Source organism: Tursiops truncatus, chromosome X, assembly GCF_011762595.2.
Source record: "Tursiops truncatus isolate mTurTru1 chromosome X, mTurTru1.mat.Y, whole genome shotgun sequence".
NCBI classification, from domain to species: Eukaryota; Metazoa; Chordata; class Mammalia; order Artiodactyla; family Delphinidae; genus Tursiops; species Tursiops truncatus.
This window is the reverse complement of record NC_047055.1, coordinates 35,748,277-35,771,754: the sequence shown is the minus strand read 5'-3', so window position 1 is coordinate 35,771,754 and position 23,478 is coordinate 35,748,277. Positions and strand designations below refer to the sequence as shown.

Genomic DNA, 23,478 nt, shown 5'->3' with positions numbered 1-23,478 from the left:
ATATCGAGGTCAGTCATCTTTGAAGACAGTTCATTTAATTAACATTTCATAATTTAAAAATTAAATAACTTTAAAAATACCATTTAATGTAAAAGTAACTAATTTGCTTAAAATAGCACAGTGGGTTTGTTGTGAGGGCAAATAAAAAGACTTTTACAAGTCTGTCACAGAAAGAAAGTATGCTATCAGAACATCCTTGAGAATGTTGCCCTGACTTCATGGAGGTGGAACCAGCACCTTCTTGATCTGTATACTAGAACCATATCCTTTCTCCCTTCCTCAACCATGTACAGCTTGCTTCTAAGCTGAAACATTACTATGAAATTGCTAAGCTACTCGCTCTTTAAACTTGATAAACAATTGCTAAATAAGGAGACTAAGATCCCTAAGGGGAGAGAGAAGAAGATGGTAGTCCCTTCCGAGAGCACCCATTCAATAGCTTCCTACTTACAAGGAATCTTGTTTTGCCTGCTGGACATCCTTGATCCTGACAGCCAGTCCCCAGAAGCAGTGCAGTGCTTGTTTCATGTTACTTGCAGCAGGGTCAAGATCCATTCAAAACTGCTCAGAGCCTTTCATCATTTTGCCTGCCACATTACCTCTTCCTCAAATAAAGAGAACTGAAAGCAAGTCAAAATGAGAGCTGATGTTCTCCCCATAGGAACAAATCATTGATATTATAAGTTATAACGGGTTTTATTATCTGGAACTTTTTTAGTCTACTCTGTAATTCATTAGGTGAGTTAGGTTATGTTAAGTTCCAAAAGCTTAGGTTATACTAAAACTCTATTATAATTCTTATTTTTATTTTTAAAGCAAGCATTAATATAAAAGGCAACTTTTTTTCATCATGTTACAATCCTTCATACTTGTCCTTAATAGTAAGCCTTGATGAGGGCAGGAACCACATTTTATTTATCTTTGAATCTCCCACAGTGCCTTGGACATACAAAATTCTTAAGAAATATTTATTTGAATTAACTTTTTCAAGGATGCATTGAATCTGCCCATTGACAGATAATTCACTTCTAAAATTCAGACATTTCTATTAAAATGATTCAACTTTTTTACTGATGTGCCATACTTATTTCAGAAAAAACGTAATTTTTCTCAAGTCTCTAAAGAGACTCCACCTGAGCTAAAACCAACTTTCTGGGCAATAGATATACATGTTTTTTGACAGATACTGCACATCAGATTGAAGGCCTCTGGGAATTAGTTCTCGAAGAGAGGCAAGCAAGCTTAGAGAGAGATTTTTTAATTGTCTCCAGTTCCTTGAGGGGTGTCATAAAATTATTAAAACATATTAATTTTAATATCAAAAATAAGTCAGAAAGAGAAAGACAAATACCGTATGCTAACACATATATATGGAATCTAAGAAAAAAAATGTCATGAAGAACCTAGGGGTAAGACGGGAATAAAGACACAGACCTACTAGAGAATGGACTTGAGGATATGGGGAGGGGGAAGGGTAAGCTGTGACAAAGCCAGAGAGTGGCATGGACATACGTACACTACCAGATGTAAAATAGATAGCTAGTGGGAAGCAGCCGCATAGCACAGGGAGATCAGCTCAGTGCTTTGTGACCACCTAGAGGGGTGGGATAGGGAGGGTGGGAGGGAGACGCAAGAGGGAAGAGATATGGGAACATATGTATATGTATAACGGATTCACTTGGTTATAAAGCAGAAACTAACACACTATTGTAAAGCAATTATACTCCAATAAAGATGTAAAAAAAAATTTTTTAATAAATAAATATATGCCATTAAGCACTTTTAGGAGAGAGGAGGGATATGTTATAAAACCAATGCTTGAGTATTATAATTCTCACCATGTTAGAAATCATACTAAGAAGAAATAGGCAAGGCTTAAACACTCTGGTGTAGTTTTCTCATCTTAGAAACTGGAATAAGAACAAACTCCTAATTCATGGGAACGTTCTGAGAATGATCATTATGAAGTTCTTTTTAGTATTTTATTAAGGTCTTACAAAGAACCCAAAATATTCTACATAGATAATGTGCTTGTTTACAGCATATAAAAGAAATTGTCAAATAAAACTTAACTTTGAAAATAATCTGCAATCTCTCTCCCAGAATCTGACCTGCATGTCAAAGCACGGAGATTTCTAAAACTAACTACCAAATTCTTACCTCCAGTTTGAGTCATTTTCTTAATGGCTGCCCTGGGAACCATTTTAACATCTTAACTTAAAAAAATCTAGTTCAGGTTAATACCAGCCAATGTCAACAGTATACAAAATCTCTGTCCCTCCCCCTCTCCGTTATGCTATTATTGTCATTCAGATTACCTCTTTATATGTGATAAACCCATCAACAATTTTAGAATTATTGCTTTATGCAGCTCTCTTAAATCAAATAGGAGAAGAGTTACAAAGATACCTTTACGCTGCCTTTTATGTTTATCTATGTAGTTATGTTTACTAGTGCTCTTTATTCCTTTGTGTGCATTCAACTTACTATCTAGTGTCCTTTCATTTCAGCCTGAAGGACTCCTTTTAGTATTTCTTAAAGAGCAGATCTGTAGCAACAAATTCTCAGTTTCTATTTATCTGGGAGTATGCTAATTTTTCCTTCATTTATGTTGGATAGTTTTGCTAGATATAGGATTCTTGGTTGACAATCCATTTCTTTCAGCACTTAAATACCTCATCCCACTGCCCTTCTGGCCACCATGGTTTCTGATGATAAATCAGCTATTAATCTTATTGAGACTCCCTTGTCCGTGATATGTTCCTTACCTCTCGCTGCTTCTAAGATTCTCTTAGTTTTTGTCTTTCAACAATTTAACTATCATGCATCCAGGTGTGGATCCTTGTGAATTTTTCCTACTTTAAGTTCATCTTACTTTGAGTTTGTTGAGCTTCTTGGATGTTGTAGATTAATGCTTTCATCAATTTGGGGAGTTTTCAGCCATTGTTCCTTCAAATACTCTTTCTGCTCCCCCACTTCTCATTCTGGGACTCCTATTATATGTATGCTGGTATATTTGATGGTGTCCCACAGGCCTCAGGGATCTGCTCATTTTTCTTCACCCTTTTTTTCTTTTTGTTCCTCAGACAGTATAATCTCAATCTATCATCAAGTTTGCTGATTCTTAATTCTGCCAGTTCATATCTGCTGTTGAACCACTTCAGTAAATTTTTTATTTGTTATTAAAAATTTTCAACTCCAGATTTTCCATTTGGTTCTTTTAAAAATAATTTCTATCTATTGATATTCTTTATTTGGCAAGACATTCACAACGTTCCTTTAATTGTTCAGGCATGATTTCCTTTGAATATAAGGTTTGTTGTTGCTGTTGCTATTTGTTTGTTTGGGGACGTCCCTGGAAGAATTCTGTAAAGTCTGTATTCCCTGCCATATGTGGTCACTGGAAGTCTCTGCTCAGTTAGCTTAGAGGTCAGCTAATGATTGGACAGAGATTTTTCTAAAATGTCTTGAACCAATAGATCTTTCACCCCTTGCCAAGGGATCCTGTGTGTGTTGGGACATGCCTTCAATGCTCTGGCAGTTTACAACTCTGCCTTGGTCTTCATTTCCTACTTCTGCAGATTTTCAAGGTCAGCCAGAGGTGAGCAAACAGGGCCTCCTCAGATCTTTCCTGGGCATGCACCCAGCCCTGCACATGTGTATGGCCTTGTAGATACCCAGGAATATACTGGAGTTTTTTAAAGCTCCCTATTTCATCTCCAGATCCTTCTTTTGAGTTTTTTGACCAGCCCCTTCTTTGCCCCTCCTGGTATCACTACCTCAGGCAGATGCAATGTTAAACAATTGCCCCTAACTGTTTTAAACAAATGTCCTGAGGATAAGACTTTTCCACTAAGCAAGGATGAGTCACATCAAGTTAAGACAAGCCTTGTGAATGAGGCCTTTTCATGGAGCTGCCAGACAGGTCAAACAGTTACAGTTCTATGGGGACAGGGATATTTGGGGAGCTTGACCCTTCCAGTGGCTACTGGTTTTCATAGCTACTGTGTTTGCAAGGTTGCTGGTTTCCTTATGGAACTGGGGAAAGGGAGGTAGGATTAGGACAAGTTAAAACACAATATTCACTGTTCTTACTGAAAATAGGCTGTTTTTAATGAATAAATAAATGCTCCTAAGGTTGTTAGAAGTCTTTGGTTAATTTCCAGAATTCCAAAGAAAGCTGATTTTGAAAATTTTTGCCAGTTTTCATGTTGCTTTTTTAGATGAGTAGATTTTCTGAGGTCCTTACTCCAATATTCTGAAATCCCTTCTTTGAGTTTGAAAACCTTTCTGGAACCGGTGTCTTCCAAAAAGACTGTAACCTTCAGCTCTTAAAACTGCCCAGCAAAACATGTGGGATCCCTGGTGATATCTACACATAAATTTCTAGGTTAAAGTATTCGTGAACATCTATAAAATTTGAAGAGGTAAAATATGATCAACCTATATTTACATTTCATTTTACCTGTGCCGACTACAAGGAAATATATGTTTTTTGATAATAGACATGAAAAAAATGCATTTACCGTTATAAACATTTGGCTACATTTAAGTATTTTTAAAATATTGCTTCTTTTTAAAGATTCACATATTTTAATTTTACATAACAGAACATGAGAGACTATGACTTATCCAAGTCATGGTGGGACTGAAGGCATAGCATCTAATTCAATGCCTAGAGTCATAACAGATGAAAGGTTACTAAGAAAAGGTCTCACTGTGTTTCTTAGATGAAACGAGGAAGACAGTGATTACAAGCTCTAAATCTTGACTTTTATAAAGAATCATAAACACTTTAAAAACTCATTTTAATAGAACATTTACTATTTCATCACGTACAACTGACTATTCATTATCATGTTGCCAAACCAAATTACAAGTTATGAAAGAGTCTGAGAACAATGATAGCATTATCCTAATACTAAATTAGGAGATATCAAACATATTATAAGCGGTTCTTCATTTGGAGAGTCCTGGGGGTCCTGAATGAGTTTAGTTGCAGGTTCGATATGAAAAACGACCTGCTCACACCCTTGTGTGTATTGTATATGTTGCGGGGGCGTGGGGGCGGTGGCGCAGAGAATGAGAACCAACACATAAAGCTTTCCACATAACTTCCCTACTCCTCCAATTAGCACCCAGAATTTGTACATGAGACTCTGGGTTTGGGGGTCATGCTGCAGGGCAGAGAGGCATGTTGCTGGAAAAAAACTGTTGAGTATCACTGACTTAATGTTTACAACACAGTAAAAGTGATTACAAAGTCATTAAGTTCTTCTCTGAGAAAAACAATTTAAATTGACCAAATCTTCAATATAGAGGAATTCACTCATAAAAATCAACGACGGCAGTAGTCTCAGTGCTATTTACGATGCTATCATTCATTCATAGTTTCACTATTCTAGTCTTACATATTTTTAAAAACCAGCATGAACATATGATAAAGGTATATAACATGATAAGTTTTCACTACTATGTATCGTTAGAACTCATGGACTTAGAATCTGCAAGTTTAGGAATTTATGAGCAAGCATTACAGTCCTTGATTAAATAATTTTTCATTTCGCTGACATTAATATAAATAATTTGAATCTTATGTACTTTAAGGCCAATATGTGTGAATGAGTTGCTAAGTTAGTAAGTCTATCCTATCATTCAACCCTGCGCTGGATGTTTTCTTTGCATTGTAAACTACGCAATAACTCAGGAAGTGAGAAAAAATTGTTTTTGAAAATAAATGGTCCCCAAATAAAGCAAATTTCTACTGCTGATGATTAATATAAGGAAATGCTTTAAGAGTCGTAAAGCAGTGTTGATTCTTAGCCAGAAAATATTAATTTTGGATAGAGACTAATGTGTTGAATTCAGCTTTGACTCAGTTCTATGACATAAACAAGTCTGCCATAAAACATTTTATGAGGGAAATTACATGCTAAAATATTATTTGTGCTTTCAGGATAACTCATAATCCCTTGGGTCAGGCTTCTTCAAATCTGTGTCTCTTCATCCAAATTATATTAATGGGAGAACAGACACATCAAGAATTTCCATAAAAACAAACAAAGGTATTCCTTTGGTTCACCAAATGTAGGATATTCAGTGTGTTTGCTGACCCCCCCCAAAAATGCATTCTTAGGCAATAGATTAAAAACTCCTGACTGCAGAAATACTAGGAAAGAAAGAAGCATTTATCTAAACATATGGAAACCTAGAGTTTAAAACAAAACAGTAGAAAAAAATAAGTAAATAGTACCAAATAGCCTTCCAAGCATTCCAATCTTCTATAAGAATGGAATCATAGGTAAAAGATAAGCAGGTGATTAAAGCCTGTGCCATACCTCCTTGAGAACAATAAACACATGTTCTTACCCTCCTGCGTACAGCTACATGTAGCCAGGTCAGTCCCCAAACAACAGACAATATCAAATAAATCCACAAAGATCTTATGATGTCAGTTATACACATAGAGAAAAAGATACCCACTTCCAGGTGAAGCACAGGAAGGAGCACAATAGAACATCTCACTTATTCTCTGCTTTTAAACTGTCTGGAAAACCTAGAAATCTTTGAAATCTAGCACTGCCCTGAATTCAAAATCAGTCCAGTTAAACAGTGTTTATGTACTCCTTTAGATATTCAAATCCACTGTTTGAAAAAACCTGGAAGTCATAAATTCACAACCTCTCTACCACCATCACTCCACCACCTCCCCAAATTGGAAAACTAGCAGGACCGGTAAATAGCTTTCTAGATAATGCAAAGTGGTTAAACACTGCTAGGATTTAAGTGTTCAAAATTCTATATATTATGCAGTTGCTACCAAGCCTTCAGATATTCAAGACTACTGCTTTCAAAAATGAAGCTCCATAGAAAAATTATGTTGAGGAAGGGGAAGAGAAGGATCCTCCTAGATTTGTGCTTCAATTTTGGGGTGGGAGAGATTGGGAGACAAAAGTATTCAAATAAATATAACAACAATTCTGAGAACAGGAAAGCACCAGTGGCCCTGCTGGGCTCGTGTAAGTTATTTAAGTTAATAAAGGGTTAACGAATGGTTATTATGGGATGGCAAATAATTATAACTCTTCATGAAAGTGAAAGAAAGCTTCAAGGCTAAAACGCTCCTCTGTAAAAATTGACCTGAATTTCTCTAGGTTGAACTGAAATAAACACAGCAAAGGTTCTAAGCACAGCCCACTGGAGACAGGAACCAGGACCCTTTGGACCTACACCCATTGTTTCACTTTAAAACGGGATTTGCTTGTTCTCTTGCCACAGCCAAAATGGAAAACCACTGACTTTTTTTCCCTCCATTGTGCTCTACACTATGGAGGCCACTGCCCATTTAACATGACTATTGTTTGAAGCCTGTGAAAAATGAAATTGGCATCTAGGTGGTTCAACCCTGTATAAACAAAATTACCTCTCTTTCCCCTGGCGTGGGCATACACCTTTGTTAATAAAGATTTTAAGCATACTGAGAGTGATCAGGGACCTCTGTGTGGTCTGTCCTAAGAACCACTGGATTCCATTTGGCCTCCTACCCTACTGTGTGGCAGGGGTCTATGATCACCTATATAGGCCAAAATCCATCTCTTCTCCAAAAAAGTTGATTCAAAAATATTTCACTACCCCTATTTTATTTTAACATCTGGTATATCTTCACCTCACTGTAGTAACAGATAATTCAAGTTACAGATTATTCATAATTCAAGGCTATGACATCAGGGAGAGCTGGTCTACTTATAAACATAAACTGACTACACAGAGAACACTGTTCATAAGCATTGTGCTAGTGTTGTTTTTTACTTCCTGAGTATGCTGGCACAACATTCATGCTTATGTGGCTAGAACCTGTCAGAGATCAGTCTCAGAGTTGCGAAATAATTTCCTTATATTCTGAAACATATTCTAGAGAACAAAAAAAGTGAGTTACTAAAATAAAATTTTACAGTGATCACTGAAGAAGAATTTGGGGGTTCTAAGCTTATATCTTAATAAAATTAAAGACAAATTATCAACAAAAGACTGAGAATTTTGCTCTTTTGTCTTCAAAGAGCAACTGTTCAACAAAAAATAAAAATATGCTGTTCTATTGTAATTCAGGAAACTATTTTAGAGTTTTGTTTCTAAATAATACTATAAAACCTTTAAAGATTTTGCTTATATAGTTTGTGTCTTAAGTGTTGTAGCACTCTCAAATAGGGTATGTTAAGAACCATAAGGAGGGGCTTCCCTGGTGGTGCAGTGGTTAAGAATCCACCTGCTAATGCAGGGGACACGGGTTCCAGTCCTGGTCTGGGAAGATCCCACATGCTGTGGAGCAACTAAACCTGTGCGCCACAACTACTGAGCCTGTGCCCTAGAGCCCACGAGCCACAACTACTGAAGCCCGTGTGCCTAGAGCCCATGCTCTGCAATGAGAAGCCCGCACACTGTGGCGAAGAGTAGCCCCCGCTCACCACGACTAGAGAAAGCCCACACGCAACAACGAAGACCCGACGCAGCCAAAAAAAAAAAAAAAAATTAAAAGAAAAAGAACCATAAGGATACACCCACTAATCTAAAGCTAATTTAATAAATAACATCATTCAATAATTAGTATACAATTCTCCTATAATTATTATAAATCCCAGTACCTACCTTATGTGGGTTACATTTGCAACATCCAAGTAAAATTTCTTCATTAATTTATGGAGGAAAAAAGTGGCTTAAAGCCATTTAATTCTATAATAATTAGGGTGGTTTATTTTTTCAATTACATAATCTTTGCAGCTATTCAATTTTCCCAGCTTTATGTTTGAGATACTGAAGTTTAGAAGAAAAAAAAAGAACACCGAACATAGAAGGCACTCAGCAAAGGGTGGTAAAACCAATGTTAATCTAACTGACTTATGCTGAATGTCTATTGATGAATGAAAGTACTTTGTCTACACAGCAGACTCCTACTTGTGTTATTTCCCAGTCTCTTGTCCAGGCTTCATGACATTCGTGACATTAAAGAACCTGCTGAGGCATAATTAACTGGACAAAAGGGAAACTATACCAAGACAGAGGCAATTCACAAGCCATTAACAGTTAAAAATTGTCAACTGGCAGACCTTCATTTCCCAATGCCTGAATTACAGCAACAGTCTCGTGATGGATCCCCTTTCTTGCTAGGATCTCCCCCACTTCAAACTACCTTTGTGGCACCCATTGACTACTGTCTAATTCTCATTCTGACCTCTATATCTTTAAGTTGTTTCCCTGTCTAGAATGCTTGATCTATCTATGAAAAAGGCCTACCCAGCCCGAATCCTACTTTGTCTACAAAGCCCTCCTATAACCCCTGCCCACATTAGTCTTTGTCCAAACTCCTACAGACCTCGTTGTCTCCATCACTCACTTGGCCATTAAGTCATATGTGACCTCATTACTTGTTTCCTGAATCTTGTCTCCTCAATGTGACTGCAAGCTTTTTTAAAGGCAGGAAGCATGGCTTATGTCTATTTTATAGATCACTCACCCGCACCCAAAAAGGAGCCTACCAGTGTTCTGCCCACAACAGTTATATCACTTGTTGAACTGAAATATCAGAATTAACCAAAATATGAAGAGCAGTACTAGCTTAGAATAAGAGATAGGTTTCGAGGTAAAACACACTGTCTTAAGATAATGCTGGCAAATAAATCCTGAAGCTTGAACAAATATTCATTTTTAAATGTCTATAAGCAAAGGGAAAATCATGGTGGAATTTCTATTTTCTCCTTTAGAAGTGCAGAGGCATCTCTAAATGGAAGAAGTTAGAAACTGCTCCAAAATTCAAATTAATGCATTACAATTCAGTGCTATTACTTAAAAATGTCTGCACCTCTGCTAACGATAAATAACCTCATACTGGTTGTGTAGACAACAGGGCAAATAAACAACTTTCAAGACCCATGACTTTACCATACCTATTATTTCACAGATGCCACTACCACATTTAGATGTGAGCTCTCCATTAGAAACAAATGTGTACACCATAAGAAGCAATTGCAAAAAGTGCTTAACCAGTTTATATGCACACATATGGACTGAAAGGCCTTACTTATAATATCCCATGAGGCAAGGTGTCTTCCAATTTTCCATCTCTCTAGAAAACACATTTTCTCAGAAATATCAGGATTAACTGTCAAAACTAATGTTCTCCTTTAATGCTCTGGTCCCTCCTTCCACCTTTAAAAGTGGGTGAACAAGGGCCAAGCTCTGACCTGTCAAAGATGTTTCCTTATATTATTATTAGCTAATTCGTTAGAAAGCCCTAAAGAACAGAGGATGAGATAACGACCTAAAAGGAAAGCTAGAAAATCAAGCTCTGTTCAAATACAGGTAGTTGGTATTAAGTCTACTAACAAAGCAAATGATAAATGCCAGGTCAAATACTAACTGAAATGCTACTAGTTTGAAATGTTTTTTAAAAATGGTTGTTTCTGCCTCTAATGCCTTTAATCTAGTTTACTCATAATTTTCAGTAAGTTTGGAAAAATAATACTTCAAAGCCTAAATTAGGCTCTCCTGTAAGGGGGGAAGGGTAAGCTGGGACGAAGTGGGGATAGGCTTCATGCATCTCTAATTGGGTTGGTAAGATCTTTAAAAGATTCTCAACATTCCTATGAAAACTTACTTGCTTGAGGTAGAGCCACTATTACGTACCTTTAAAAAGTAAGCTAAACATGGTGCTTATAGTTAACGGTACTGTACACTTACAAAATGTGTTAACAGGTTCGATCGCACGTTATGTGTTTTTTACCACAATAAAAATAAACTTGCTAAAATCAGTATACATCTATATGATTGAAGAGAAATTCGTTAACCAAAAATAGCTGATACCCCAGTTACCTCTGAGAGTGTAATTTGCAAATTAAATCGACCATAGTGGGTCCCGTTAAGAGACACTGGAGATAAGGGACAGAAGAGCCAAGTATACTCAGTAGGATGCCTTCCTATGACTGCATTCTGCAATCAGACATTACATCTGGCTCTCTCCTTTCATAGTATCTGTTCCATAATCTTTGTGATGGAGAATAACTATGAGCAGCAAGCTATGTAAAAGAAACATCATACATCTAAGGAGAGGCTATTAATATACCTAAATACACATGCCTAAAAATAAGACATATCTGAATACCTGAGGATTTATAACTATGTTCGAGGATAAATCAAGAAAAAAAAGGATAATGACCAGAGAGTGGCTACATTTATCCATTTGGACTATACTTAAGCTACTTGTCCCACGGCTCCCAAACTTACCCAGAGGCCTCATTCTGAGGACACGATGTGAATGGTTTTCAATGTGGTCTCTAGGAAGCACTCGGGGGACCCGTACGCAAGTCCTCTTATGTTATTAAACTTCATTCTGTGCATCTGTTGCTGATAGGAATCATTTCTTTTTAACCAGAGTGCCACAACTCTTGGTCCTAAAGGAGGGACACCTAGGTTTGTATCATGTAAAATACGCCTCTTGCAGCAGTCCTGCTCCAGACTCCACACTTGGTCTCTTTATCTGCCCTGAATCCAGGCATCACCTCACTTGACAACAATCTCATTTTTCTCCTTCGCTGATTCCCACATGCCCCCTACTCCTGCCTCCAGCCCTGTGTGACTCTCTGTCTCCACAGAGCCATGCTTTCTGTGTGGAAGGGTGGATTTCTGCAAAACAACTTGCCAAACAGGGCAATGGTTAGAGGACTTCGTAGAGTAAAATACACCACAAACCACCTATCACCTCATTAGCGTCAGAGAAATAGAGGCAGTATCATTCCCATTTGTTCTTGTGGGTTTTTTTTAAATTGACAAGGGTATGGGGTAGATGGATCCAGGAAATGAACAAACATTTTCAACCACTGACTGCCTAGCCCTCTACTTCTACCATCAAAGAGTTATTCCACAAAATCAAGTACCTGGCCAACCTACTGGCAAGTTTTTTGTTTCTAATGCAAACTAAGCGTGGGAGTTTGTTTTAATCATGGGGAACTTCATGAAATGCATCAAGAGCAATACTCTAACATAGAAAAAAGGCCAGAAGACTTCATGAGATTCTTCTTTAGTGAATAAATCACCAACACTGTCTTCCACTTACCACCTTAAAAAAAAAAGTGAAAAGAGCACCCAGCATCTAAACACTTACCTCACTGTTGTTCAAAATCAGGATACAGAGGGTATTTGTCTTACTACAATGAGGTTTGTACTGAGGTCCAAGTTGTACCAGAGATGTAACTTATCTGTACCCAAACCACCTATACCTAACCACGTGGTCTTTAGGCTACATAAGCAATACTACTGTCACAGAGAAGAAACACACCAACGTGACTAGCACACGAGCATTTCTTTGAGGCAGACACAGTGCTGTGGCCGTTGGGCTGACAGCACCAAAACCGATTTTTCATAGATCCCATACTATGAGAATGACTCAAAGATCCACCAGTGCCTGAAGCAAAGCAGAGAATCTGGTGTCACCACCTTGCAGCAATCCAAGATCTCACTATAAGATATGTTACTAGAATTGTGTGTCATATGCTTACAGAAAGTATATGGAATGGCAAGGCGAGCTACATAGGCAGTTAAGTCAATCTCACTACTTTCCATTACTAGAGAGCTGGTCAGCATCTTCTGGCAGGATATTGCATAATACAGTCAACTGTGCTCTCCCAGCATTGCATGTGGCTTTGGGTCACAGTGTGGATTATCTGTAAAATGAAACAGGGGAAAGGCAAGAATCATCAAGACTATCACAGACCTTATTTTAAAAACTAATATTAGCAGGCCTGGACTCAAGCAGAACTTTTCACATTTGCCTATCCACTGAAGATTGCAAAGATCACAAAGCAATATGGCTAATTCTGTCCACTGATAACATCTCTCTTTCACTGCTGAGCAAAGCTGCAAAACAGATCCAGCTTGATTCTTTTTTTCCAAGCTTGAGGACATAGGACCTAGAATCTAGTACCAGACAGTACTTTCAGTCCTTCACAAATTTCCTTTAATCCAAGGCCTGAAACTATTGGTTGGCCAAAAAGTTCGTTTGCGTTTTTCTGTACGATCATACAGAAAAACCCGAACGAACTTTTTGGCCAACCCAATACAAGTTTCTGAGATGGTCCTCCACGAGGCTCTATTTTGTTGACAACTGTGCTGTGATAAACACATAAGGAAATATAAGAGTCACTGAGTGCTTTCAAATTCATAAGCCTGAAGACTGAGAAAATGTATAAACCTACATTAGGGAAACCCAACATTCTGTCAGGTATTTTTACTAGCAAGACAAAGCTTAAAACTATCACTGATCTCTACCCATTTCGGCAGTTCAAAGTCACGACTGGGGAGACCGGGAGGCTGGAGAGATCCCAAGAGACCAACCAAACCAAATCATCACAATAGCTCTTTGCTGCTCTGTGGTTCTGTTAATTAAAAAAGAAATGACATTTGCTAACTGCCAACACTTGAAATATACATATTAAGAAATCCGATTTCATGTGACCAACTATTTGTTTCGTCCCATCCCCTCGCCCACCATGTTTTTAACTGACACCACCATCCTCCTGGTTCCTCAGACTTACAAACTCTGAATTATGTTCAAAGCCTCACTTGCCCCAGCAATGGGAGTTTCGTAGATTTCTTTTTTCTGCAATGCCTCTTTACTCACATGCAATCACCTGATTTCAGATCCTCATCCAAGAGCTCTCTCAGCTATCTTTATACGTGATCCAAATTCGATCAAACCAACATGTCTTCTCCTTTCTCTCAAATTAGATAACAGTTGGGAATAGGTGAAAGGTGGGCGGGGTAGGTTCTTACACTTGGGATCAAATTTCATCGCCATTCCAACAGAGCTGTTGAACAAACTTTTCCTGAGCACAAGAATAGCTAGGCACAGAGCCAAGAAAAGAAGAGGCAATGATGGAAAGCAAAAAACAGGTGAGCTGCAATCTTTCCACTCCTACACAAAACCTGGTCCTAGGGTGCGAGTCTCTGCATACACTGACAACTTCTTCTACTTCTTGATTTTTCAACATTCCTTTATTCACAAACTCTGTCCCTGGGGTGCATTCCCTACTTTTGCAACGCCAGTTTTCCTCCTGCCCTCATCACCTTAAGCCTCGCTGGGCTCCCCTACCTTGAGACTCTTCTCCTTCCAATTCATCCTACATTCTAGAGGGCTCGTCTGCAAATTCTGTTCCCTTCCTAACATGGGAAACTATAATCAGATCCAATATTTCTTATCCAGCATTCCCAGAGGGTTCCCAGGACAAAAGGCTACGTTCCATTTCCTTGAAGTTTTATGATCTTAGAGACCAGAGCAAGGGGATTGGTATGGCGAATGCTGAGTGTGCAAGTTGCTGACTGAAGACAGCTGCTGGGAATCCCCAAGTGCTCTGGCAAGGGGTGTGGCGGTGACAGCAACTGGTTTGAGAACAACCAAGTAAGACTTCCAGATCTACTGGTCATACCCACTCTTACCAATAGTCTCTGTACTTCTGCCATTTAAAACGTTGGCTCAAAAGTTGCCCTCTCCCAAAAGCCTTCTTCCTGACCACTCCTTTACCCCATGTCATTACCATGCTTAGGTACAACATTTTTCATGTATCTAATTCACCTGTAATCATGTATACACTGCTCTGTAAGCATTTTAAGAAACTCTGATATCTGTATCATATCTTGAACAAGACTGTGAGTTCTGTGAGGATAGAACTATTTCTTCTATTTCTCTAGTTTCCATCCACGGAACTCAGCATAATGTATATGCTAAAAAACCAAACAAACAGAAAAAAAAACGGGTTTTTTTCCCCAGTGACATATAATTTCCACTCAGCTACTCAACACTAAAATTTTTAAGGTTGAGCAAGTTTGAAAGTATGATACATTAAAAGCTGTAGAAAATACACCCACACTTGATAGAAAAGATGCCACTTACAGTTGGACCAAACATAAAATACGCCCCACCCAACCAGCTATATTATTGCCCCATACTTTTTCCTATGGGCGCTTTTCTTTCTACTACATAAGCTTGTGGCTCATTTTTGCTCTTAGCAACACTAACTACAGAAGCTCAACTCTAAATAAGTTTACTGTTGGGAATCTACTCTTCCCACCTACACAACCACTGGCTTCCCACACTGTTTCCAGTGTCCTGTGAGCGACTGCCCAATTACTGATTGTGGAAAGACAGCTTACACACTGAAGGTCCATTCTTGGCAGCCCCTGGGTTTTACTGCTGGTCCTCACTCACTTAGCTTAATTGATTCAGAACAGTATCAAAAAGAGACATTATTACACAAGTTGGGGGAAAAAAAAGACTATTTAAGAAAATTTAAATGCAAAAGCCCTGGTCATTGTGCTGCTTTAAAACAGGCAAGCATGTGTGACATGGAGAGAACAGAAAAACGCCTACTGAAATAGGGAACTTTGACTAATCTCATTGCACAAGTTTTAGTGTTTCACACATATACATTCTCAAAAAGATGGTCTGTTAATGGGAAGCACAACTGACTTCAAAATTATAATAAATTGCCATAATAGGGTATAGTGTTTTAACGCAAATACAATTTCAAAAAGTGTGTAGTCTTTTAAAGACAACAATGTGAATGTTAGTATGTTTCTGAGAAACACATACTAGAAAAAAGCAACTTATGCATGGGCTAACAGAGCATTTTTCTCTTTCTCAGTAGTGGTCCTTCTTCCCACTGGACTGAGAGATCCCAGCAGAAGTTCCTTCTTGGTTGCTACCCACTAACTGGGACCTGAACACAGCACAAACACAATACATAAGCAAGAAAAATCATGAGCTAGATCATCACTCCCTTTGGCCACATGGGGGAGAAAGTAAAATAAGCAATGAGTTTTCCTTTGTAACTAAATATACCTTGCCCTACGTACGCCTTTATGCATGGATATAAAAATAGTTTTGTAATTTATATTTCTACATCCTACCATTTCAGTCACTGATGGTTTTTACAGCATAAATGACAACTGGGGGCATGCCTGCTTTCTTTTCTATCAGTAAGATAGGACACCGGATTGCCTTCCAATGGAAATCAACACTGTTGAAAAACAACCCGTATAATACATCCAAAAATGCTCAACAATTTTTCAGACAATTTTTTTTTAAAAAGAAGAACTATCCATTATGACCACTACACTAGCACAGATAAGGAAATCTGTAATGGCTTAGTAGCACCATCTGCAAGAAACATATTCACCTTCTGGCCATTCTGGTCAGTCTTCATCCAAAAAAGACATACTAGAAATATAATAGTTTGTGTTTAAAATGCTGATTTAATATCACTTTGACCTGAGCTGCATTATCAAATCATCTTTTTTACTAACATGCGATAGGATTGTTACTGTTCTGGTGAAACAAAGTGCCTACCTCTCACCTCCCTAGAGCAACCCAATTCCTCCCAAGCACACAGAAAAACAGTAATTTGACTACTGCGACAAGAAAAAGGTAATTGTTCAAACACCTGATCAGAGTCTCTCAAAATCTGCATGTCCAGGAGTGGATTTTTAAAAAATACATTTTGTTCACTGCAATGGAAAAACCACACTTGTTGATGTTTAATAGTAAAACATATTTTATGTGCTATGGTCTATACAGAATGTAGTACTGCATTAACTTCAAAGGTGGTAAGAAGATTAAAATTAAAAGTTCATGGGATGTGACATGCAACACAGCATTAAAGATATAAAGACTGAACAGGCCCAGTCCCTTAGCAGGATCCTTTTATATTTCTTTGTTAATGAGGGAAATTCTTAAAATGCAATCTAGCAAGCGTAAGCATAAGTAAAAGCTTTCAAAATCTCATCACAACATGTTATTTAAGCGAACTAATCATCAAAGCATTTTTTATGGGAACAGAGGGGGACTTGACTTACTAAAATCAATACAACTCACTTAAAGATATACTTGAGCTGCTTTTAATTCCTAAAATGTGCCCCCCACATTTAACAATTTCTGAAAAAAAGACCTAAAATTGTACCGCAGGTTTCCAGGTGAGGGTTTCCTCCCTGCCAACCCCACCTCGGACTGAAACCAAACCAAGAACCTCAGACTCTTATGATGATCTTGGCAGCCTTCAATCTCCCTGGTGCTAAGTTAGAAAGACCACGATAAAATATACTAACACGGAAGCAGGAAGTTTTATATTGGAAACTGACAGTGAAAACTGCCCTTCCCCTACAGTTGCTCAACTACTTTATTCAGGTCTTCACCACTCTCTAACCCAGTGGGTCTCAACTTGTGGTCCTGGGAACTGTAGCAGCAGCATCACCAGGGAGCTTGTTAGAAATGCAAATTCACGGCCCCACCCCAGACCGACTGAATCAGAAACTCTGGGAATGGGGCCCAGCAATTTGTGTTTTAACAAGCACTACAGGAGCTTATGATGTACCCTAAAGTTCGAGAACCACTCCTCCCCAAACTTTAATGTGCATAAGAATCACCTGGGGAGCTTGTTAAACTGCAGATTCAAATTCAGCAGGTCTGAGGTGGGGGTCTGTGAACCTACATTTCAAACAAGTTCCCAGGTGATGTCTTCTGCAGACCACACTGCAAGTGTTTCCCAAACTAGCTGTTTACCAAAAATCACCCAGGGTGCTCATAAAATCCGAGTACCCAGGAACCACCCCAGACCAAATTAATCAGAATCTCAGGAGAAAGGCCTCGTCGAATACAACCACTGGTTCTCCTCTTCAGCTGCATGTTAAAATCACCTGGAGAGCTTTTAATAATCCTGATGCCCAGGCCCCATCCAAGACCAATTAAATCAGAATCTCTGGGGTTGGGACCCTGGCGTCCATATTTTAAATAATTCTTCAGTGATTCGAATGTGCAGGTTGAGAGCGACGGTTCTGGAGTCTAACTGGCTCGACACCTGGCACAGTGGATCCCTTTATGGTAGCAAATCGTTTCCTATAACGTGGCTGTGTTCCCATCTATTCAATATAAATCTAAGAACTCTGACTTTGAACAGTAAAATGCACCTAAAGTCATTTTTTTATCATGTCTTGAATCTTAGTTCTGTGGGCAAATGTGGCTGTGCGACTGAGACCAAGGATTCAGTAATTCATTCCTCACTTTGAACACAAATGTTACCTGTCTTCCACTAAACAGATTTCCACTGTCCTCCCAAGTCCCAGATACTGCTACCTCTTCGCAATGAGGTAGGTACTCCAAGAAACAGCAGCAACAGTGAAGAATTTGTATCCACACAGCCTTTTCCTATAGTGACATCCTCCCCGCCAAACCTGAAACAGATAGATCACTGGAAATCTCTAATAACCTTCCAGAGTGGAAGGGTCACTGATGAAGCTAGAACTTCTAAGCCTACAAAAGGCAGATTTCACCAGTGACATTTTGACAGAAAGGTCCTGGGAAGGGATGAAAACGGTGTGCTTTCCCACAGGAGAATGTGCCACTGTTGAAAGCACGTCTTCTGGTGGACAGAGACAGGACCTGAAACAGCACTGCTCGTGACACCACGATCCTAATAACTCTGAGGAGAAAAAAGAAAAGCAATGTGCCTATTTCTGTCTTATGACCCCCAGCACCAAGCCACACTAATAAGTATACAATGCTATTAAATATGTAAAACAGAAAGAAAATGGGTTCTGGTTACTAAGGCACTGTCAAGTGATTATAGTTATATCACTTCCATAATCAAACACTGCTTTTAAGAAACTTTGCTGAATTTTTCCACCGTCCACCTCAAAAATGACTTTAAGATAAATGAAAATAAGATACAGTCCTCTTTCCACTTAAGTGAACTTTCATTCTCCCCTTGGTCATGTTCAGTGGCTCTTCTAAATTCATTGTTTGGTAGAATGCATGACACAGCCAAGGCCTGCTAAATAATAGTTATTATTCTTCCACCATCATTTCAACATATCCACAGTGGTCAAAAGGGTGTCTTATTTTCTCTGTTTAATTCCATGAAAAATCCAGTGGGTGGACTATTAGAGGAGAATCGATACCTAAATACGTGTGCAGAGTAGCCACTTTTAAATGACATTTTCAAAAGCATTTCCTGTATGAGATGGTCAAGCTCACTTTCCTTTTAAAATTCTTGTTACAGTCATTCAGTTAACCCAAACTCACTTTAAAATGTGTGAAAATAGCACCTCCTGAAAGTGTGTTCGCATATGCTTTGGAGCAATGGAGCGTGAATAGTAAAACAGCCTTTGCCAAACTCATATAACTGAACAGGAGTGAATTTTTGCAGTCCCATGACTTTGCTGAGCCAACCTATGTATCATCCCCAGACTGGCTTTAATACATCATAGACATCCAAGAGAAGGCAGAAAAGTCACAAATAAGTGACTCAACCTAATAAATATTTCATAGATTTTTTTTTTTACATGGCAGTCTTTTTCAAGATGAATTCTACTTCTTAACCAAAAACTAAATTGGCTAAGTACAGGTGTGGGTTTAGGATTTAAGCTTCTAGAATTAAAACTATGAAATTTATCAAGATATTTAATTTATTTGACAAAGTATCAGTCTCTATGCTCTTTCATGCATTTCTTATGAACCAATGCCCAAAGAGGAACCAAGTCTGAAAGAAAAAGCACAGACCACAGAAGAGTGGCAAAAATACATTTCAAGCATCAAAGCCAAAGAAAACAAACGAAGCAAATTTATAATTTCCAGGACACTTTATTGTAATTTCCACTTTACATATTAATTGAATATTTTTAGTCTAGGCAGAAGTGTTTATACGTATCCAGTCACAGTCTAATCCCCTAATCTCACAAAATGAAAAGAAGCAGTTTAAAAAGAACATCAATTCAGGTATTTATGATATGGGGACAAGGGGCACTTGTCTTAGCTAGAAAAAGGGTTGATGCTTTTCAGTATAAGTTTCACTGAAATTTTTCTCTATTATTTTTCCTGTTGATGCTAAGTACTCATAATAAAAACAATCGCCCTCTTTGTCATTCTGTCCTTCCTTGGGCTTTACATTCTGTCTAGCATTTAACTCAAAAAGTCAGTTTATACCCAGTTTACACGTTAAAAAAAACAACATATGCCCCATTTCCCACACATCCAAGTGGACAGGGACTAGAATTAACCTGGCTTTTAGCTGTAACCGTGTTATTTTAAATAATTTCACCCACACACTTGAAGGGTAAAATAACTAAAAGTACAAAACCGAAGGAAACCGTAAAAATTCCTACACACTTACTGTTCAACTATTTCTCGAACTGTCGAGCCTAACATGGGTTTCTTAAAAGTGAAATCGACACAAAAGCGAATGTGCGCTTAACGTACAAACTGACAGTGGCTCTATGGGGACAGCTCTCTTTGAATGAGCTATTACCCAGACGGTGGAATGAAAAAAAAAAAAAAAAAAAAAGTCTCACTCTTTAAATGTGAGAGAGCCGGCGGTGCGCTTCACTAGAAACACATTTTAATGGGTATGTTCGGATAAAAATAGGTACTAAGGGAAAATGTGTTTTGAAAAAACCTCCTCCCTCCTCAGGACACGAGGAAACCCGAAAGAAAAAGATGCGTAAACTTCATTGGCTCCGGAGCTAAGTTCCATCACTAGCAGAACAGAAGTTGGATAGTTGCTATTTTTCACGCTGCAATGGAAGAGTAACTCTCCATGTGCAAGGTACGCGGGGCGGGAATACCGGCGGGGCTTTCACAGGGGGTCAAGGAAACCCAAGCCAGGAGAAGTCAACATCGTGAGGGAACCAGAGCTCCCAAACCCGGGCGAACGAGACGCAGGGTGGCGAAGGAGAGAAGAGGGTCAAAACTCCTCGAAGTTATCTCAAAGAGAAAGTGAACACCTCTGGGAACCAGCGCGCCATCTCTCGCAGCAGCACCCCGCTCCAAGTGTGAGGCGCTTGCCTCTGAGGGCAGAAAGCGCGGGGTGCCCTTACTCAGAGCGAGCGGCTCCGGGGACCCGGGGCAGCGAGAGGGGCAGGGGCAGCGGCCGGCGGGGAGGCTGACTCGTACTTTGCCTCAACTCTGAGCCCCATCCCGAGCGCAAGGGAGAGGGCGGCGGTGGGCACGGTACTCACTAGGGCTCGTTGGTGAACCGGGGGGTCCGGGGCTGCTGGTATCCGTACAGGTGACAGTAGAGCACATCGAAGCAAAAGCAGCACATCTCCGCTGACACCACCATCTTCCGGGAGCTGGGCGATGAGGACGAGGCGGCGGACGGCAAGGAGGGCGAGGGTGAGGTGGCGGCGGCCGGGGGAGAAAGTAGGGTGCCCACTCCGCAGCTCGGAGGGGGCGACAGGGAGATTCCCCCGCCGCCGCCGCCGCAGCCCTGGGGGGGAGAGAGGGTACAGCCGCTGCCGCTACCTCCTCCGGCTAGACCTCCTAGACCGTTGAGCCGCGTACCGGCGCCTCCTAGTCCCAGCTCCCCGGCTCGGCACTGGCTCTCTCCGCTGCAGTGGGAGGAGGAGGAGGCGCCACCACCGCCACCCGAGCCAGAGGGGGGCGAACTGGACAGTTTCTGCTTCTTCACCCCGCAGCAACCCGCCGCCATCTTGGAACACTCTCCCCCACGCAGCGCTTCCGACCCATGAGTGAGGCGAGCTGGCGGCGGGGGCGAGCACGCTGCGGCCCCGGCCGCCGGGGGCGCGCCTGGGGCTCGTAGGCCACGCGCGCGCGCGCCGCTACCTGACCCGGACGCCCGGCCACGCGGCCAGCCCTCGCGCGCCCCCGTCCCGGCGCGCGCCCCGCGCTTTCGCCGATCGGCACCTCGCGCTTGTCCCGCCGGCCTCGCGCCTCCTCCTCCGAGCCGAGCCTCAGCCTCCCTCCCCGCGGCTCTCGGAGGATGAAAGACGCGAAGCCTAGTAGGAAGGAAGCAGAAGGAAAGAAGAAGAAAGCGGAGAGTGGGAGCAAAGGGAAGAGGTGGGCACGCCCCGGGTCAGAGGAGGGAAAGGGAAACTAGTGGGAGGGGAGGGGGGAGAAAGAAGAAAGTCCGAAGTAAGTGTCCAAGTCTCAAAGCCCAGCTCGATGACGGGCGCTGCACATAGTGTTAGTGACACTTGAGCTGAGTTACGTGGAACCTGAGCCACCGGCCTCAAATACGCTGGGTTCTGAACTGCCAGAGTGTGAGCAAGCAGGTGCTCAGAGCTCCACACCTGAGATCGCCCCTCTAAAGTCTGTACAAATCAGTCGGGGAAATGGCCACACGGCAGTGGCTCAATCTGAGCACGCACCAGAAGTTTTCCAAGATTATGGTAAAAGAGCAATACCCTTTCTATTCCTTATCAACAAATACTGCAGCCCGATGGAATCTATATATCCTCTGTTTGTTCCTCAACTTCCCCTCCTAGCCCCGTGAAGACGTTTAAAAGCAAAAAATAAAGTCCTAACCAACACCTCACTGGTTCACAGATGTTAATTGTGCTCTGGAACTTGCGGCGGTGGGTAATTGGGAGAAGGGGCTGGCTTGGGAACAAAGCAAATTAGAAATATATCTGCAGTCAGCATAGATCTTACAGGTAAATAGGGCAGGTAGTATACTTAGTCACAAGTTGAAAGATTTTGTTTAGGCATATAATTAGATAGTCGTTAGTATTCATTTTAAAAATTTCTCAAAGAATGCTTGGATGGATGAGGTAGATGATTGAGTCAGTCCCATTCTGGGCACCCGAGACAATCATCAAATGTAAAAATTCATAGAAATGAACCTGATAGAAACAGAAAGTGTAAGTTTTTTTGCATCGTGTCCACGCCATGCCAAAACATCTAGACAAAGTGAGGTATCTATCTGCATACTTGGAGGCATCAGAGGAGCGATCAGATTTGTCACCTTTGAGCTAAAATGCGTGGGATCTTGCAAATAGGTGAGGGCTGTTCATTCCACTTGGGGGAAAAATAAGTTTATTCATTCAACAAATATTGAGCCTCTGTGCCATAGTACGTGCATGACACTGTACTTATGTTAAAATCCAGGAAGTACACTTCCCACTCTCAAAGAGTTTATGAATTAAGTCAGATCTGTGTACCTAATCAGATAAATAGCTACTAGTTATTGAGCACTTTTTGGGTTCTGAGTACCATGCCTCATCTTACCCCATAACCCTTCAAATAATATGTTATGTCATTTGATCCTCACAGTAACCCTCTGAAGTTGCTCATTTACAGATGAGGAAATTGAACCTCAGTAGTAACTTGCCCAACATCACACACCTAGAAGGTGATGGAGTCAGGATTCAAACGCAGGCATGTCTGACTCCAAAAACCGTGCCGTTGTGCTACACTGCCTCTCAATACCAGTGTATGATAGAAAGCTAGAGATGGATAAAAGATGGTGGCATTAAGCTACAGCAGGTGGAACAGAGGTTAAATAAAAATAAGAACTTAGTTTTTATGGAAAGTTTTTATGTCACCAAGGAAAAATGAAGACTCTCCTTAAAGAGAGATTTTATGAAATAGACAGATCAATTGTCTAGGATGGTTAGATACAACCCGAAGACAAAAGAGATGGTTTA

General features: G+C 40.2%; 1 protein-coding gene across 5 annotated transcripts in view; it reads right to left on the bottom strand.

Annotated features, from left to right (window-relative positions):
- AMMECR1 (AMMECR nuclear protein 1) overlaps window positions 1–21,574 on the bottom strand; it is a 107,113-nt gene extending 85,539 nt beyond the window's left edge. For 2 of the 5 annotated variants that reach the window (XR_002179284.3, XM_019949444.3), the window contains exon 1: window positions 21,049–21,566. Coding sequence is in view for 3 of the 5 variants with exons in the window: in XM_019949444.3 (XP_019805003.1) it covers window positions 21,049–21,521 (473 nt within the window). In the remaining 2 variants the exon portion in view is untranslated. Of the gene's footprint in view, window positions 1–21,048 lie in introns of all 5 variants that reach the window. The other 3 variants (XR_002179285.3, XM_073799006.1, XM_033849841.2) reach the window with 3 other exon arrangements.
- Between the last annotated feature and the right edge of the window lie 1,904 nt (window positions 21,575–23,478).